We start from the raw sequence: 17,919 nt of genomic DNA on the forward strand, positions 1-17,919 counted from the left end.
AAGGTTGAAAATGCTTGTCCTGTAATCCAAATTTTGCATTTCCCAGCTTGGCAAGGTTTGTATTAATTTGAAGTTTCAATGAAGCTTAATATGCAGAAAGTTACCTAGTTGCTCCTTTATTCAGAGATAGTGAGGGTCATGTTTAAAATTGTATGTTTGTGTAGTTTCCTAAAAATTCTTTGAGCAGCCATGAAACCAAAATTTCTGAGGAAGTAACTGCAGTTTGACTCAGAGAATGGTATGATTGGTGGAGCTGTGCCTGGCTTTATTCCAAGGGTAATTTGGGTCTAGTATGTATGCAAGAGAAATTTGTTTCCTTAATTAGCTTTGTCAGTGCTTGCAAAGGACTGATGCACCAGCAAGCATGTAACTAACTGCTGTTTTGTAGTGACATGTCTTGTACCACACTGTCATGAGTAGTACCCTTAACTATTTTAAGAAATCCAAAACACTAAAAGCTCACTTTTCTCTTTAGAGATGTCCTTACATACTCAGTACATATGAGCATCTGATAAAATCCTCTGTGCAACAATTCAGTTTTTGTTTTTCATTGCCTTCAAGTAAACCTAAGCAGAACTCTCTAATGAAAAGTTAAAGTAACAAAAGAGTTAATAGTAATGGCTGGTAGAAGCAACAGTGTAGCAAGAGAAATTGATTTTTATATTTGATTGTATTAGCATTCCATTAGCTTCACAGTTTATTCATGGAAAACCTAAAATGCACAGGCTTCCAGAGTTCCCTCCCAAGTGTTCAAGCCTGTCTTCATGAAATACAGGTAGGATAAAAGGTGGCTGTCTCTTGAGTGCCAGGACACTCAAATGTCTCTCCCAACAATAGACTTTACCTGCTGGCCAAGAACAATGTGGGGACTAATTTGCTCTGTTCCCTAACCACATCCAGCACTTAAAATCAGAAATCATCAAAGATGCTATTTTTCCACCAATATCTGGCATAATGGCCCTATGACTATAGAACACTTGATCACCTGGCATTCAAAATCTGTAAGATTGACTTCCAATGCTGGTTTCCAGTTTTATCTTCAGTTACTCTCCTTACTAAGAAATATGCAAGCAAAATTAAATTTTTTTTTGTTGTAATCCTTTGAGGGCCAAATCAAGCTGCTAGAATCAAAGGCAGTATAAAAGTCAGAGTTACACTGGTGTTTTTTACTAATGGTTTTTATATGACAAGACAGAACTTGTGAAATACAGTGGACTGGATCACAGATAGCCTGGATTGTACTTCGAGCTCTTGGTCATCTTGGATGTTTCTGGTTTTCTGCTTCTCCCCCCTAAGCTATTTGTGTTTCTCTGTGATTAAGCAGACTACTTAGAACACTGGAATTGTAACACTAGTGGGCGTCTTCCCAGCCTTGGCTATGTCTAGTATAGCTTGTGTTTTTATGAACTAAAGTACACATCTTTATTTTCCTGTATAATATTCTTGCAGACTAACTCACTGGAAATGTGAACTGAAGTTTAAAAACTGTGAATTAAGGAGTAATAGACTTACTGCTTAAGCACGAGTAATAAGTATGTCCTCAGCAATGGTCACCTATTAATGTGTACATTGCTATAATGTAAATACATAACTCTAAGATATGTATCCTTCTATACATACCTGTGTGTATATAAATTCTTGTTATGTGGAAGTTCTCATGTTACTTCTAAACAGAAAAGTAGGTAGAGAACACTTAAATAAAGGAGACTAGACCCCTTGGCACATACATTTGAAAGGAAGAAGGAGCAAAAATCACACAAAATACCTAGAGGTACTTGCTGTCTCCATAGGTAATTCTTTTACTGGTATTTACTGGCTAAGAGGACCATGGAACTACTTCATGACAGCCCTGACCTGAGGCAACCCTGTCCATCACAAATTGAAACTTCAGCAGGAAGGCTTCTATATCCACTTCTCTGCGGTCACTGTTCTAACTTCCAAGAAGCAGATGTCTCATTTCAAATCCAAACATTTGCCCCCACAAGCTGGAAAAGTCAGTTCCTTACAGCAAGGAAAAATACGCTGTCTCCAATGGAAAAAAAGCCTCTCACAAATTAAGTTCTTGCCCATATGGAATAGTTGTCATACAGAGTTTCTCTGGTGCTGTCAAGGAGATGAACCTTTCTTTTGTCTCTCCTACAAACATTCCAAAGAAAGGTTGAGATCTAGTGCTTGGTCAGACTGGGAAAGAACTTGCTTTGTCAGTATTCTGGGGCTAATTTTATGCACCTAGAAACAACTGTAGTCTCTGGCATATGATGTTTTTAGTACACAGAGTGCTAAGAGTTATGAAGTGTTCAAAGTGATGCTAAATAATTTCTTGAGGTTGTTTGTCTATGTTCTGTTATACTTCTGCCCTTTAAAGAGGGCTCCTGCACACTTAATGTCATCTTGTGCTCAGATTAGACAAGGAGATGTGCAGAGACATTACTCAGTCTTTGGCAAAGAGACCAGATGTTACAACTACTTGTAACTTCACCAGGCCCTAAGACCTGCATGTAACTGGCTGTGTGTGATGAGTTTTTAAACCCCTACAGATAACCTCATAGTCTTCAGGGAACTAATTTATACTCCTGACTGGAGTATAAAATTTTTTTGCCCTCTTTTCATACATAGCATTGCTACAAACTCAAGTAAGGGATAAAGGGACAGTTACTGTCTGGACAAACCAGAGATCTTTCTATCAAAAGAGATCTTTCTATCTCTTCCTTGTTTTCCCTCATACTTAACATATATGTATTTATTTTTTTATGACCTCCTAGTCTTCAGTAAAGCAGTCCTACACTACTATGCTTTTATATAAACCTTTTGCTGCCTATTTCTTTCTATGCCAATAAACCAAGAAGACTCTCCAGAATATGATATTGTATATTTTAGTTATTCCATCCTACCCCAGAATTATTTGTGAGTGGGACAGATAAAAATTTTAATTTCTGTCTATTTTTCTGCTGAGTATGGAGGTCCTAGTTCCATTATATGAGTGTACAGAACATAATATTGAAGGTAGGTATCAAAGGAGCATCAAGGTGCTATTAAGAGCACTATGGAGTCACTAATTTGGAGATGAAGATACCATGAACACCAGGGATGATTGTGACTTGCTGCAGGTCAGATAACTGAACAATGAACATGTTCATGTTTACTCTCATTTCTTGTCTGGAATGTTACCCATATTGATGGTGCAAAAACTATTGCCTTAGACATACACCAGTCTTGCTTATATGGCTTCAAGTTCAGCACTAGATTCTGAATTATATTTCTGAATCAAATATTATAAATTTGAGCATCTTATCTTATATGCATGATTAAATAAAGACTTAAATAAGAAATGCATTCTTCTCAGTATGATAAATGAATGACTAAAGGCTACCATGTTACAGTATTACCACCTCAAACTGTTCAACAGTTCTGAAAATCTTACTAAGTGAAGCAGAGAGAGAGGTGGTGTGGGCTCTCTTGTCTTTAAAACCTGGAAAATAAAATATAAAATTTTATTCAAAGAAAAACCCAAACAAATACAAAGTAAGAAGCAGCTGACTATAACATAAAATGTGTTTGCCTCTGCAATTGAAGATAATGGTAGAGATCAAAACATAAGCATAGAACTGCCATTAAAATAAATTGTACTTAATTCTACTTTTTATAGCTAAATAGAAGAAATTGTTTTTGTGCTATTTCAACTGATTAAAAAAAACACAAAAGAACTCCTTTAAAATGTTGTTCTTTTCCTCTGTCAGTCTCTCTTCTATTACATAAAATTAAGCATACAAGGTCAGTCAAATACTATAAATAAGTTGCTTTTTCTTTTTTTAAAAAATAATTTAAACTAATACAGATAGGCTAAACTATTGTGCTGGCCAGTGTGGCCTAAAATATAATTTTCAGGGGGGTCTTTTCCTCTGCAACCAACCTGCTCTACTGTCATTAGGTATTCATGTAGTCTTACAACCTCATCGTGGTTGTCTTTGAAGTTTGCATGCATCTTACTAGTTTTAAACAAACTTTCATCCACATAGACGTGACAGTTCTATTTTGTTTCCATTGATAACATTTACTGGTTTGGAAAATAGAAGCCTCACACAGCAAGTGAAGAATGTGAGAAACTCTGTGACATCAGTAAGTTTAAAAGAGGAAGAACAATCCTGGTTGCTGTTGAAAATATTTGCTTTTCTAAACAAACTTCCTGAGTAAGGTAAGGTGAGGAAATATCTTGCTACCTTATTGATCTATTCACTTGATTTACATTCAGGAGAAGCATTTTTATAAATAGAATATAAAGGATGAAGAAACAAAAAAAAGGGCATTTTATTACAAAGGTAACTTACAGAGTTATCAAACGTGTTTATTTCTGTACAGCATACATTAAATCTCCCTATTTTAAAAATCTAATGATATAAATTATAAGTAGGCAGGAAAAAGCAAGTCAAGATGAACAACACAGAGTAATACTAATTGCAAGGCATGAGTAAGTGTTATCTGCATGGTTTTTTTCCTTAGCCAATAACAGAATGGATTTGTCAACCATAGAATCATTAAGACTGGAAAAAGCTTGAGATCCTTAAGTCCATCTGTCAGCCCAACACCAGCATCCCTACTAAAGCACGTCCTGAAGTGCCACATCCACAGGGTTTTTCAGCACCTTCAGGGTTGGTGACTCCAACACTTTGCTGTGCAGCCTGTTCCCATGCTTGACTACTTTTTCAGTAAACACATTATTCCTAATACCCAATCTAAACCTCCTCTGGTGCAACTTGAGGCTATTTCTTCTCATCCTATCACTAGTTACTGGGAGAAGAAGCCAACACCTGCCTCACTACAACATCCTTCCAGCTAGCTGTAGAGAGCAGTAGGGCCTCCCCTCATCCTTCTTTTCTCTGGGCTAAACAATCCCAATTCCCTCAGCCATTCCTTGTAAGACTTGTGTTCTCTACACCTTGTGCATTGCAGAGCATGTAACTTTATAAAAGCAGCTGTCTTAAGGTGCTTCTGAGAGGGCTTGAGAAACATTTGAAGTAACTGTTATCAGAAGAGTGAGGAAGAACTGATAAATTGGGGAAAGGAAAGCATAAAGATGGAATAATCAGATGTTTGGGTATGAGTTAATGGAAGTCTGTATTTTTGGGGTCTTAGATTGTTTTGGTGCTTTTCTTTAAAGTAAGAGTGCTGACTAAATTTTTTTTCTCAATGTTGGGGATAAATGGGGAAAAAGTCAATCTAGAACTTGGAGAAAAAATTGTCAGTTTTTTATAGAAACAACTAGATCTCAGGCAAATAAAGGATGATTAGAGAGAAATGATTTTATGATACTATAAAGCTTCAGTCAGTTTTACTGATAGCACTTAATTTTCTCTCTTTAGTTACAAATCAAATACAAATCAGTCAATCAAATACAGCTGCAGTGAGCCTGCTTTCTTAAAATAGGGAAGGTGTATACTGTTTGTTAGGCATTAATCTGGATCATGAACAACAATGTTCACTTCTTGAACAGTTCTGTGCATGCAGTGGGGGCTATGAGTGTTTACTTCTTACCTAAAGAGGCAGAGGAATTGTGGCTCATCTGTTGAGAATTAAATTGCAACTGAAAGTGAAATCATCAGTGAAAAAATTGGTTTTGGTTTTGTAAAAGAAATAAGCTGGTATATATCACCCACTTCCATCATAAGGTTGGTGACAGCATTTTACAAATTAGCTCTGACATGAGTATATTTTATGAATTGTCTCGACACTGTTCTTCTCCTTATGGGTTTATACTGACCTCTCCTGTTTTTGCAACACCCTGCTGTGAAAGCAACAGTACAACAGCAAAGGAAGATGAGAGAAGAGCAAAGAACAACAGGAATCAACCAGACGCCCAAAGCTACAGCTCCCCACGCAGGTACCTCATTATCTGAAGTATAATTCCTACCACTGTAGCCTTTGGTTTCATTTAGATGTTGCTTACTGCTGTTCAGATGAGGAGGAGTGGGCATGTTGGATAACATCTCAGCAGACCTGGATATCAGTGATGAGTGTACAGTCCTCTTGTCTGAGCTGGTGATTGACCAAGTGCTTACTGAAGTTGTGCTTGTCCTCTTAGCAAAATGATTATCCAGTGGAAAAGTTCCTGCCCTGGAATAAGTAGTAACTTCATGGTTTTGGACTCTCAGGCTTGTCCTGGAGGTGTAAGAGTTTGCTGTTAAGCCGTGGTTAGGGGTAGAAGATGGAGCTTGGAGGAGAAAAGAACTTGATGTCGTGTTACGATGCTGGCATCTTTCCCACTCAGTGGCCTTTGTGCTGTTTTGCTTCTCATATTTGTTCAGTGAAGAGTGAGTATCTGCCTCTCTGTATGTCAGTTTTTCAAAAATAAGAAGATCTGGATCAATCCCTATTAAATCATAAACAATGTTAGTTTATGTGCTAAAAGCTCATCTGCACACCCACAAAAGCAGCAAGTGGAGACAGGGCAGGTCAAGGAGCCTAAATAATACCCATCAGCACATTTTGGACTGGGGGGGGGGAGTTTAGGATTAAGGGAGGACTTCTGGGCTTGCAAGGGAAGTGGATATTGTGATTGCACAGGATTTACTACAAGAGATATTTGAGGAAGGAACCAAAGTGAGAAAAGGAAGCAGTCTAGGCCACTGGGGTGTAGGGGAGCCCTGACAAGCAATACGTGTATGTTACAGTCTACACCATCAACTGGAGGGGTGCTGCACCCTCTGGGGCTGCACGGTCTGGGTGCCAGCAACCGGGGAGACTGGGGGCCTGAGGGCAGCTACTGGGGTGACTGAGTGAGCCCTGCTGCTGGAAGGATCTGCACTGTATGTATCTGTATACACATATACAGATATATTTTCACTAGCAGATAACCAGAGACAGCAGGAGGAGGCTCTTGGTGCTGCCTGGTTTTGTGTGTCTCCTTTATGTGTTTGTGTCACCTGTGTGGCTGGTTGTGCATCTGTGCACCTGTGCAAGTATATATTGTGTACACTTGTGGTATGTACTTGTGCTCTTTGTGCATGTGCCTGATGGGAATACATTTTCAGCCTCGCTACTGGTTGGATCTGGGGACATGGGGCACTCCTCAGACTTGCCTCCTGGTTTCTCAGATCTGGTAATTTCCCCAAGCACAGTATTGATTAGGTACTGAAACCAGGAGTCTTGAAAGAAGTGGGTATCTTCCAGGCCCTTTCTCAAATACTGAATGGAAGAAAGGAAGGAAGTATTCTCAGAAGTACAGTAATTAAAAAGGAAAAAAATCTTGTGGGTTTTTTTGGCATTGCTTGATACTTCAGGTCTTTTAGCACAAGTGATCTAGTATAGTTTTAATGTTTTCTATAGTTGCTATGTTTTCAGCCTTTATAAACAAAATGCTTCATTACCTGCTGTGATGTTGAACAAAATGGCACCCAGTCTAGCCTTTAGTATGCAACTTTCCAATGCTGGGCAGGACATGTGCAGACAATTCATTTTCTCAGAAAGAGGTACATGGTAGAACACTGCTAGATTGCAGGAAACTATAATACAAAAAGAATAAAGTTGACCTAATCCGCACAATAAACATTGCATTTTGCATGTTACCACATTATTTAACATCAGATCATTAATCCTGGGCAGCTTCATACTACTTTAAATCTGTAGTTCTCTCATCAGGCAAACTAATTAAGCAGCTAGTCAGTAAAGTAGAACCACTTATAGTTTTATTCTTATTTTAAGAAGAAGGAGGCTTTAAGAAGCCATCTGAAATCTAAGTGTTCCTCTGATAAAATAAAATCATATGCTTTAGTTTGTAGTCCTCCTACCAACTGCCTTCCTTCACATCTCGGCTGTAGGACTGGACCATTACTAAAAGTACAGGTATCAAGGAAGACAACTTTTAGATGTTTGTTCTTGTGTAATATACCTGTCTACTTTAAACTTGTCTGCAACTATTCATTTCACCCAGACTATTAAAAAAACTACAATAAGTAAATGACATCCTGCTGTGCTGCCAGTTCCCAAGCGTTTTCCTTATTTTCCTTTGGGCTATTGTATTTGGTGAATAAAGTAATTTAGATAATTCTTCAGAGGTTTGGAGGTTCAGTTTTATGTTCCCACATTAGAAATCAGAGCAAAAGTAATAATGGAAAAATTCCTAAACAACTTGTTACTGAAACCCAATTTTCAAAAGTATATAGATGCCCAAATCCTAGTGGTTTAAGTCCCAGATTGAGAATATATTCAATCAATTTAGATTGAAAATATACTTGAAGTTCGAGTCAAACTATAAAAAGCAGGATAGAGTCTTCTTTTGGGATCTCATAGGCCATCAAAATCTCTAGTCAAAATATCACGTTAAAGTCAATTTTTTTAAATATCAATATGCTTGGAGCAGGATTAATGCTTTGTTTCAGTTGTATGAAATATTGAGGGGTCTATTTAGTTTACATGCTTGGAATGTAGCCTTTGTAACAGAAATAATAACCTAACTGGTTACCTGCAATGAAAAAAAGTATTGGCAGGGGAGGGGAAACATTTAGTAGCAGAAAAAATTGTAAATTTTTAAAGCAGATAAGGAGAACTTTTCTGATGTTTATTATGACTCTCAAGCTTTGCAAGCTTCAAAGAACTGTAGCAAACCTTCTAACTCTAAATTGGGCAATTTGTGCTGGAAGTGAGCTTTTAAGAGAAGATCTGTGTTTGTTAATGTAACTTCCTAGAACATGTGAAATAATGAAACTGAAGGCTTGCTTCAGGAAAACAATTCTAAAATAATTGTGCGTTTTATTTGGTTTTTGTGGTTTATTTTTCAATATTGTAAATGCATTTCAGTTCAAGTATTTTCATGTAACTCCCTTATGAAAAAGCATTAATTTACATAAACTGCTAGGAAGCTACCAAGCTTTATAAATATTTCTGTTTCAAAGCAGACCCTAAGATTTTCATGTGTTTCCATAGATGGCATGGAAAAAACAAAACAGATAATCAAGTTCCTTTCAAAGATGGGCTGAAATGTGCCTCTGCTTTCCTACCTTAATATCCATTTTTTTTTTTTCCAGAATTTTTTCTTCAAATAAACAATTACTTCCATAAAAATTACCCCAAATGTTTTTCCTCATACATCATGATGAAAATTTTAATGTGTGCCCCAATCTCCATAATAAACACTCACCATTCCTCAGAAGGCAGCAGGTTCTGCTGCACTGTTGGGGTGAGACTTCTGCATAAATCTTCAGCACCTGGGCTCCCCTCTTCTGTGATTCCTGCAGGTCGATCAGGAGACCTGGGAAGCGTCGGATCCAGCAGTTTTTGTAAAAAGTGGTGGGTGAGCAGAGAGATCCTGACTCCATAGCCAGACCCAGGACCAACAGCACATCTGCAATGGCCACCAGCAGGACCATCTCTCCAACGTAATGGGTTTAATCCGTGCACTTTCTCCTCAGAAGATGCACTGAAGTTTGGACCAGTGTTTTAAGACACACTCTCTTGAGGATCATAAGGATTCTGCCAGTTCTGCCACAGCCATGGGCCAGGAGTTGTTGTTTTCAAAAAAATTCCCATGATGTTGTTTGGGCAGCTGCTGGAAGGACACAGCCATTTTATGAGCTACATATGGTTATAATGGTTATTACTGTTATTCTACAACTTATTTATTTTGAGACATTTTGTGAGGGACAACAGGCACAGGTTGCTTTCAGCCACTTAGAGAGCTTGTTTCTGTGGTCCCCAGTTTGTGTTTTCTGTCCTTCTTAAGGCCAAGCTAAGCAGACAGCCTTAACATGGTAAATAATGGTAAGCTCAGCATACTGTTTCACCTCAGCTCTGAAAGTATGCAGTACAGTCACTTGAGAGCAGGTAGATCTGCCACTTTGTTCAGTCCCACAGAACATTCAACAAAGAAGAAACAGCTCAACTTAGTTGTTAACACTTAAGCTACAAATATAGCTTCCTTCTTGACTAACAAACTAAACTACCTAATTGCGTCTGCCAGCCAGAGGTGGAAAGTTGTTCCTTTTCCATATTCTGTTTTGCTTGCAGGAATAATATAATGTTGTTTGTAAAGATCTAGGAATAGATGAATATGATGGGAGAAGGCTGTGATCTGCACTCAACCCCAGTCCTGCACCTAATCTTCCGTAAATTTACAAATATTGAGCAGTCTGCACGAGTTCTTCTGCTTATATTTAAACCTGAAAAAGACCTGGGAAAATGCAAGAAAGAAAACACAGTTGGCATACAGGGAGGAAATTTTTCAAGGACCTGGTCTGAAACCAGAAACTCCCAAGTGTTTTGTTTCTTAAAAATCCCCAGTCTAATCCCTGATTCCCACTTCTATATGCCTTTCATACTGAAAGACTTTAAAATATTGCCATACATGAGCTCATTTAAACTCAATGGACTATACAGTGAGGTTGAGAGGATAAGAAAGAAATATGGTTGCCTGCAATAAAAAATGTCTATCCGATATATAAAAATGTATTTTAGACTGCATTTTTTCCTTCAAGATTAGAATAAGAGAATTTCCACCGCCCTACATAAAGCACAGATGAGTGACATGGTGGGGAGGGAAGCCTCAAACTTATTTTCTTTAGTCAGCATAGATGGTTTGTTTTGCAAAACAAGGCTCCCAGTTTGGAAATCAGCTGACATGTATTTGTTCCTTACTGAGCTCCTTAGAGGGTAATAGAGGTCTGAGCAGGTTAACTCCTGTTGATTCAATGCCAAGACCAAGGCATGTATTTTTTCAGTGGAACTACTGACTCTAATGGAAAAGATTCCAAAAAATGTCTGTTTTCATAGACATTGTATGTCTGCTGGGGGGAATACATGAATGAAATTGTCAGAAAGCATGTAAATGGGAAATTCTTTAAGTCTCTGTCCTGAAAATTATCTCTTGGTACTTGTGTTATTTTATTTAGTTTCCATGTGCTTTATTTTTATGTTCATCTCTGCATGAAAGTCACTATGTAAAACCTTAAATATGTTTCAATACACCTGATAGTTTGCACTGAGTTGACAGCAGGGGGATGTTTTTAGGCATTTATCTCCAATTCTCATGAGCACTATTGATGGTGTCCTTTTGTAAAAATTTTGCTTCAGCTTTCCTTATATTCCATGGGGGACACTGGAATTTCTAAAGGTATGATGGTAGTTTGGCATTACATTTAGTATTTAGGATGAGTCTGGGACCTATTTTGTTCTGTAAGACTTGCATGCAAAAAATTCTGAGTCCAGACTTCTTTTTCTCACTCCTTCTTTCCCTGTATCTCCAAGAAGACAAACCTCTAAGTTTATGAATAACTTGGGTAAGCATGGAACAAGATTACTTGAAATCTTACAAGAAACTCTGATACAAAACAAGTGTTTCCAATGGATAAAGCAGAATATGTCTTCAGTCCACTTAAATAGGATTGATTGTATGAACAAAAAATTATGATAGCTTTAATAGTATATATATTTGTAGTTACATAAAGGCTACACTGTCTCAGCTCCTCTGTTTTTATATGTTGGATGCCTTGCAAAGTGTGTGTGAACAACAAAAGTTTACTTCTTCCCTTAAAGAGAAAAAAAATGTTAAATAAAGGACTAGCCCTGTGACCTACTTCAGTTAGATGGACATGAAATACCAAATGATTTTTCAATTTCAGTGGGGCTCAGTCCAGACATTCAGACACTGGATTTTAATACACTTAAGCATCTAGAGCATATTTCAGACTCTTCAATAAGTTATATTCTGTTTTGAATAAAATAACAAATTCTTTAGAACCCTTTTCATTCCATTGAAGCAGTCACTGAACACAGTAAGTGTGAGTATTCACTGTGGATGTTTAATTTTGTATTTGCAAAATTGGGCTTAGGTAATCAGTCCTGTTTTGTACAGACCTCTTGTACAGATCTATATTTTACATCTCTTTTTTTTTTTGTTTGCCACTGTTTGGTAATAGACAGGTTGCTATTCATGGACTCGGCACTTTAATGTTTTTATTCTGTTCTTCTGTGTATTTCAACCAAGCAGCCTTTTTGTCCTTTTCCTTACTTGTCATTCTTTCTCCCTTCTCTGTTTCTGAATAAATTGCAAAAGCAGGAATGGCTGCAGGGAAACTTTATTTAATGAAATGTAGCAAGAATGAAATATATACATAAGCGACTGCTTTAGGCAGTTTCCTTTAAAACGAAGAAACTTCTCTCTCTTAAAATTCTTCTGCCAGCTTCCCCATAATTTCACTTTGATTTTTCTATTGTAAATGCATACATATAATTTAACGCTGAAGTTTTAAATCACAAACATTTTGCAAGAAGGAAATACCCAAGTCTTACCTGCAAACCAGTGCCCGACTGTTCCATGTGCTCTGCAAGGAGGGATCAAGAGGCTTTTACTGTTGGTAAGGAGTCTCTGGCCGGTATCAAACCAGCACTTCATGTTATTTAGTAGCCCTTTTCATCAATCTTCTTGAATTTCTTCCTGGAAAACAAAAAGGCCTGTTTTCTGTGAGAACATGGATGTCTTTACAGACCTTTCAGTAAGAAAGATATAAAAGTACCTGCCACAAAGGAAGAGAATGATTTTTTAAATGATTCTTGTTATAAACAGAAACAGTACCTGAAGTTTTCCACCTGGGCTGGCCCTGACAATGGCACAATCCAAGAGCTTCCTAGCACAAAGGATTCATCATCATGCATTAACTCTTTTTTTGCCAAATAGAAATAAAGGCAGACGCTTTTTCCACATAAAGTAACTGATATTTATTGATATTTGGAACTATATTTAGATTATACCAAATATATGGCTCTAGGACTCAAAATATGTAAAGAAGGAGGATCTATATGGTACAGGAAAGCATTCTGGGCCAAAAATGCCAATGCTTTGATTCTGTATTCAGAGCAGCTTGCTAAAACTACACTGCATGTTTGCTTTCTTTGTGGGTCATCTGTTGTCCACACTGTTGCTGTCCTGTGCTTCTCTGATGGATGTCTTGAAGTCCCTTCTCAGCCCTAGTGGGGGAGGACAGCGTCCTGAGTCAAGCTGAAGCTTAGGTATTTATGGTGTTTGAACAACTATGGGAGACAATGTTGGTAGTTGCTACGTCCCAGGCAAAGCCAGTGCCTGTCTTTGATAATTGTCCTTTCCTCTGTCAGTGGTGGTTAAGCCATTATGGTCAGAGAGGGACACATCCTTCACATCAGTTGTGACATGAAGGTACATCTGGGCCTCCTGTCCACATCTTCCCTTTCCCAAGCAGATTGTAAGAGGAGGGAGAGAGATTCCCTGAGGCCCAGATGTGGCAAATCAACATTCCTGGAAGTGAGACCAAAGCCTGCAGTTTTCTCATGTGAGTTATGAACCTGCTTACATCCTCCTTTGAACATCAATAAGGTGCTTTAATCAAATGTGCAGCATAATCCCAGGGGACGCCAGCTCTAAACATCACTGCTAAGTCAGTGGAGCTCTGGGCCTGTGCTGTGCTCTGTGTGAGTAAACTCAATTGCAGACATGTGCTGAAATTGTCTTCAACTTGTATTTCCCTAAATATGTACATGTGTTTTGTCTTCATTTCAGCAGTGCCAAGGTAAAAATTTTACCTAATTAAGTATTTTGATAAAGGCAGAATATGTCACTGTAACTCTACTAGAGTGTAAAAGTTATAGAACACCAATGTAATGAATCATAATATAATGAAATTTAAGTACTTTGAAAAAATATCAAAGCAAGGCTTTCTGACATTATTGAAATAGTACACTCGCTTTCTTCGCCCTTTAAGATTTCCTTGAAATCAAAACATTCTTGCAAAATGGTTGAAGTCCAACAAAACAGCATTTTTTGAAAGAACAGTTTTGTCAAAAACAGCTATTAGTGGTAAGATTTTGGTTTGGAGCAATATATCAAGTTTTTAGTGAATATGACCTTCTCCGAGGTTTGGGAATGTTGGGTCCAAGATTCTGGTTTCAGTTCCATCCCAACAACATGGTAAAAAGAGGTGAAATATTACAGTTTCTGTTCCTGGGACTTTGTGGAAACCATTTTTTAAACCCTGTTTCAAAGGAGCTGCCAGGCCTTGAGATTCTCTTGGAGCTTGGCTTCAAACTAATTCTGGTAAAACCTCTGCATGAAGGCTGGAATCTGTGTGTTAAAACAAAGAGCAACAGAAGTCTTAGCCAGATTAGATTTATACAAATATAAATCTACTGGCATAAATATAAACTTGAGCCAAGGTTTATGACAAAAGGCACAATGTTTAGCAAACACTCCAATGAATGTTGATTTATGACAGAACTTGAAACTATGGAAAGGGATGGAGTTTCAAGATTGTGATGAATTTTATACAGCTGGATACCTAGTGAAAGTCTTCTATGTGGGTTGTTATTCATCTTACCTAGTTATTATGGCCTGAAATTCAGCTCTGCCTCTCTGCAGCAGGATATAAAAATATATGCTGCTTTAAAAGCACCCAGTTTACTCTTAGCTAGTAAAGGCAGAGCTATACATGAAAATTCTGGCTGGGGATGCACGATGCATTTGTGCAGAACAAAAATTCTTAACATGAGGTAGAGCAGCAGGCAGAGCACTCCAGCAGCCTGACCCCATTCAGGTTTTGTCAGGGAACACTTGTTTCACCTGAGAGAATTTCAAGGAAATTCCTTACTGGGTCTTTGGCATTAAAAAGGGAACAGATTGAATCCCATTTGAACGATTTACACTCTCCTGCCTCCATTCTGCTGCCTGGTGCCTTAACTCTTCTCATGATCTACACAGAATGCCCATAGCACACACACACTACCAAAACAGCTTTTTTGCTGCCCAGAGCTCAGAAGCACATGCTTTAGTATTAAACACTCATTACATTTAAATATTTGATAATAATCTGTATTCCAAAAAAATACTACTCCCAGTATTTTTTAAGTAGAGTCACAACACACGAGGGATTGTGTTGCAAGGTATTATATTAAATAGTACACCAAAAGCAGAAAAAATAAACAGAAAATAATAGGGAATAAATTCTAAACAAGTGCTATTAGAAACAGGAGTGGTTTTTTTTTGGTTTTTTTGGGCTTTTTTAATAGTATTGCTAATGGCATTGGGTAAGAAGTGCTTTGTTTGGCAAATCTGAAAAAAAAAGAAATTACCTTTATTTAGCAGCTCATCCTTCACAAATGATAGAGATTTCAGTTATGGTCCAGTCAGTTCCCCTTAGAAATGCCAAGATCCATTAGAACACTGATATTTTTAATGCTGAAATACTGCAGGATATTTCCTATGTTCCACGGATGCTTACTTTGTATCCTGTGACAAGGAAAATACTAAACAATGGCAGCAGTTGGTGAATCATTTCCAAAAGACTAATCCTGCTCTTGAGTAATTCCCCTGTTACTCAATACACAGTTCCCTGGCAGTACAGTACAGTTCCCTGGCATCTCAGAAGGAATAATGTAGTATATTATATTTTATATTAGATAGCATGTATATTTCAAATATCCCCTGACACTGTTCCAATTTACATTTTGGACTAATAAGGCTGAAAAGAATTCAGTTTTTCCTTTGTTTGTTGCCCACTATGTGGTCCTTTCCTTAGAGCAATCAGGTTGGTGTTACTTTCTGGTTCTCATGTATTATCCAGTGTTTCTGTGTAAAATCAAGAGAAAGTTTGCCTAAAATACACATAAAACCACTGCAGCCTTCCTTTAGGCACTGTACTGGTGCTTAAGGGTTTGGTTCTCTGCTGCAGATTTTTCGTGTGACCTTGGATTAGACCCACAAAGAAATTCAGGCTATATTTCATGTATATGTTAACCAGGTTTCCTGCCAAGAAAACCATTTGTCATTTGGATTCCCAGTCACTGGTACCTCTGTTATCCCCCCTGGCTGTGTCTTGTGACCTTTCCAGATTGGAGATCCACCCAGCTCACCACACAAAGCCACCGAGCGGTTCACGGAGGAAAAACAAGTGGCCATGGTCTTACTAAGTAAATCTAAGCCATGTTAAATACTGGAAGTGAATCTTAAGTTTAAGCAGGCTTCAGCTTTAGCACATAGAGCAGGACTGCACCAGCCCCACATCCCTTGCCAGTCAGGAAGCCCGAGCTGAGCTCCATGTAAAACAGAAAGAGAGCTACTTCTGTCTGCTTATCTCTGGCTTTGTTTTTCCAGTCATCATAGCAGTAGCTCCTTCTGACCCTCTGTGATCCTTTGCTTTTGCTATGCTGGAAAAGTCAGAAGGCTACCCAAATGTATGCCCTAGCAGAGAAAGGGTCAGAAGCCTAGGTTTTCCCTATCATGGTTGAATGGTCTATTACAATGTAGCTTCTGTGTAAAAGAGCTTCTTCCATTTCCAAGTTTCTCTGAAAGAAAAGAGTGATCTCTCTTCAGCCTTGGAAATAATTCAGGCATGAACTGCAAGAAAATAGTTCAGGCACCAGGCACAGGAAAAAGTGTACAGGCTGATTCCCAAGCAGAAATAGCCATCTCAACTCTAGAGAGCCCTTATTGACACCCTCTGGTGCCTTCCCACTCCATTTGCTGGCACTAAGAATCCTTTTCCTTGAGATAAATTTGTCTCCCAAACACCACAGAGAGAGAGAGCAGAAATATCTAAACCAGGCTTGAAGATTTTGCTCTACAAGCCAAACACTAAAAGCTGGGTATTGCTATTGTATAACTAGCAATAGTTACCCTTGTCTTACTCTCTGTGTAAAAAAAGCCTTGTTCTACAGGGTATGTTCTTTTGTCACACACTCATTTATTATCTACCACAATGTAAACTAGTTTTCATGTTGTTTCATGCTTCAGTGTGTTCTTAAAGAGTGACAGGTGGTCTTTCACATTTGTTTCAAAGCTTGTGCGAGTTCTTTATAACTACGGATTTTGACTTTGTAGCTGTAGAACAGTTCCATTTTTAACTTTGGAAAATCAATTTCCTATTATCAAGATCAACAGGGATGATTGCTGATGAAATACAAAGGCTTGTCCTTTGATTCCAGTATAATAATGATGTGTATACAACAGTGTAGCTGCAGACTGGGAGACAGATTGAATTATCTGTACAAGTATGGAACAAAAAGGTCGTCCTTCTCTTGGTGCAGTTGCAGCATAAGTACTACCTAATCACAGCATACAGGCTGACTGTATTTTTTACTACACTGATTAGTGTAGTAAAAAAACAAGGGAACTGCCCCTGCCAGCATGCTCTGACTTAACACAATTGCCCAGAACAAAGTCTGGATAAAGCTCATGTAGCTGACAATCAGCCTAATAAAAATGACTGTTTAAGGAAACAGATTCAGGCTTTTTGCAAAAGTGGCCATTCAACAAAGAGTACTGCTGACCTCTTGTGCATGTGACAGCTCCTGATGAGAGCTGCAGAAGTTTGTGCTTTCTACAGTTTTCTGGCAGGAAGAAAATACTTATTATTACATGACAGAACTGATCCAGTCTATTAAAAACTTCAAGGACTGCGAGGAAGATGGACTTGAAATCCTTGGCAGTGTCATGTGCAGGCACATACACATAAACAACAGAAGAAACACTCCATATATGCAGGTTGTGGTGTCAGCACTTAGAGAGAACAGAATTTACCATAACTGACTATGTGGAAAAAATCACTCACCAAGTAGATGCTAACTTACCAGTATATCAGACAGATGAGACTCCAAAACAGTTGTCTGAAGATGGCAGAGCATCGTGTTGGCAATCACATTCTATTCCAACAGGGGAGCTCAATGGCCACAACAAACATGAACTCTCTGTTTATGTCTGAAGTGTGAATGATTACTATTGAAATGTCTGCCTATGGCAATAAAAGTACAAGAAGGAAATATGAGTTGGACTCATGCTTTTTAAGATCTTTTCTCAAGATCTTTTTAAGGCTGAACTTGAGGCAGGAAAAAAATCCAACAGCTGCTGCTCAGACTCAAGCCTCAGCTAGGTGTATGACATTTGGAAAGCCAAATGATGCAGTGCTTCATCAA

General features: G+C 38.2%; 1 protein-coding gene across 1 annotated transcript; it reads right to left on the bottom strand.

The window, feature by feature from the left end:
* Positions 1–5,393: 5,393 nt before the first annotated feature.
* MANSC4 (MANSC domain containing 4) lies at positions 5,394–12,679 on the bottom strand. Its single transcript, XM_071748511.1, has 4 exons — positions 12,277–12,679; positions 9,131–10,159; positions 7,362–7,496; positions 5,394–6,364 (listed from the first exon to the last, which is right to left on the bottom strand). The coding sequence occupies exons 2-4, from the start codon at positions 9,357–9,359 to the stop codon at positions 5,679–5,681; spliced, it is 1,050 nt and encodes a 349-aa protein (XP_071604612.1). The 5' UTR covers positions 9,360–10,159; positions 12,277–12,679; the 3' UTR covers positions 5,394–5,678.
* Between the last annotated feature and the right edge of the window lie 5,240 nt (positions 12,680–17,919).

Source organism: Heliangelus exortis, chromosome 1, assembly GCF_036169615.1.
Source record: "Heliangelus exortis chromosome 1, bHelExo1.hap1, whole genome shotgun sequence".
In the NCBI taxonomy this organism is placed as follows: Eukaryota; Metazoa; Chordata; class Aves; order Apodiformes; family Trochilidae; genus Heliangelus; species Heliangelus exortis.

Excerpts from the sequence above, each read along its gene's own strand:
- MANSC4 (XM_071748511.1), bottom strand. The coding sequence starts at position 9,359 with ATGGTCCTGCTGGTGGCCATTGCAGATGTGCTGTTGGTCCTGGGTCTG. Across the intron at positions 7,497-9,130 it reads CTGCTGCCTTCTGAGGAATG|TTTCCTGCAATCTAGCAGTG; the intron begins GTGAGTGTTTAT and ends TTTGTATTATAG. Across the intron at positions 6,365-7,361 it reads TTTGTTCAACATCACAGCAG|GGATTGATCCAGATCTTCTT; the intron begins GTAATGAAGCAT and ends ATGATTTAATAG.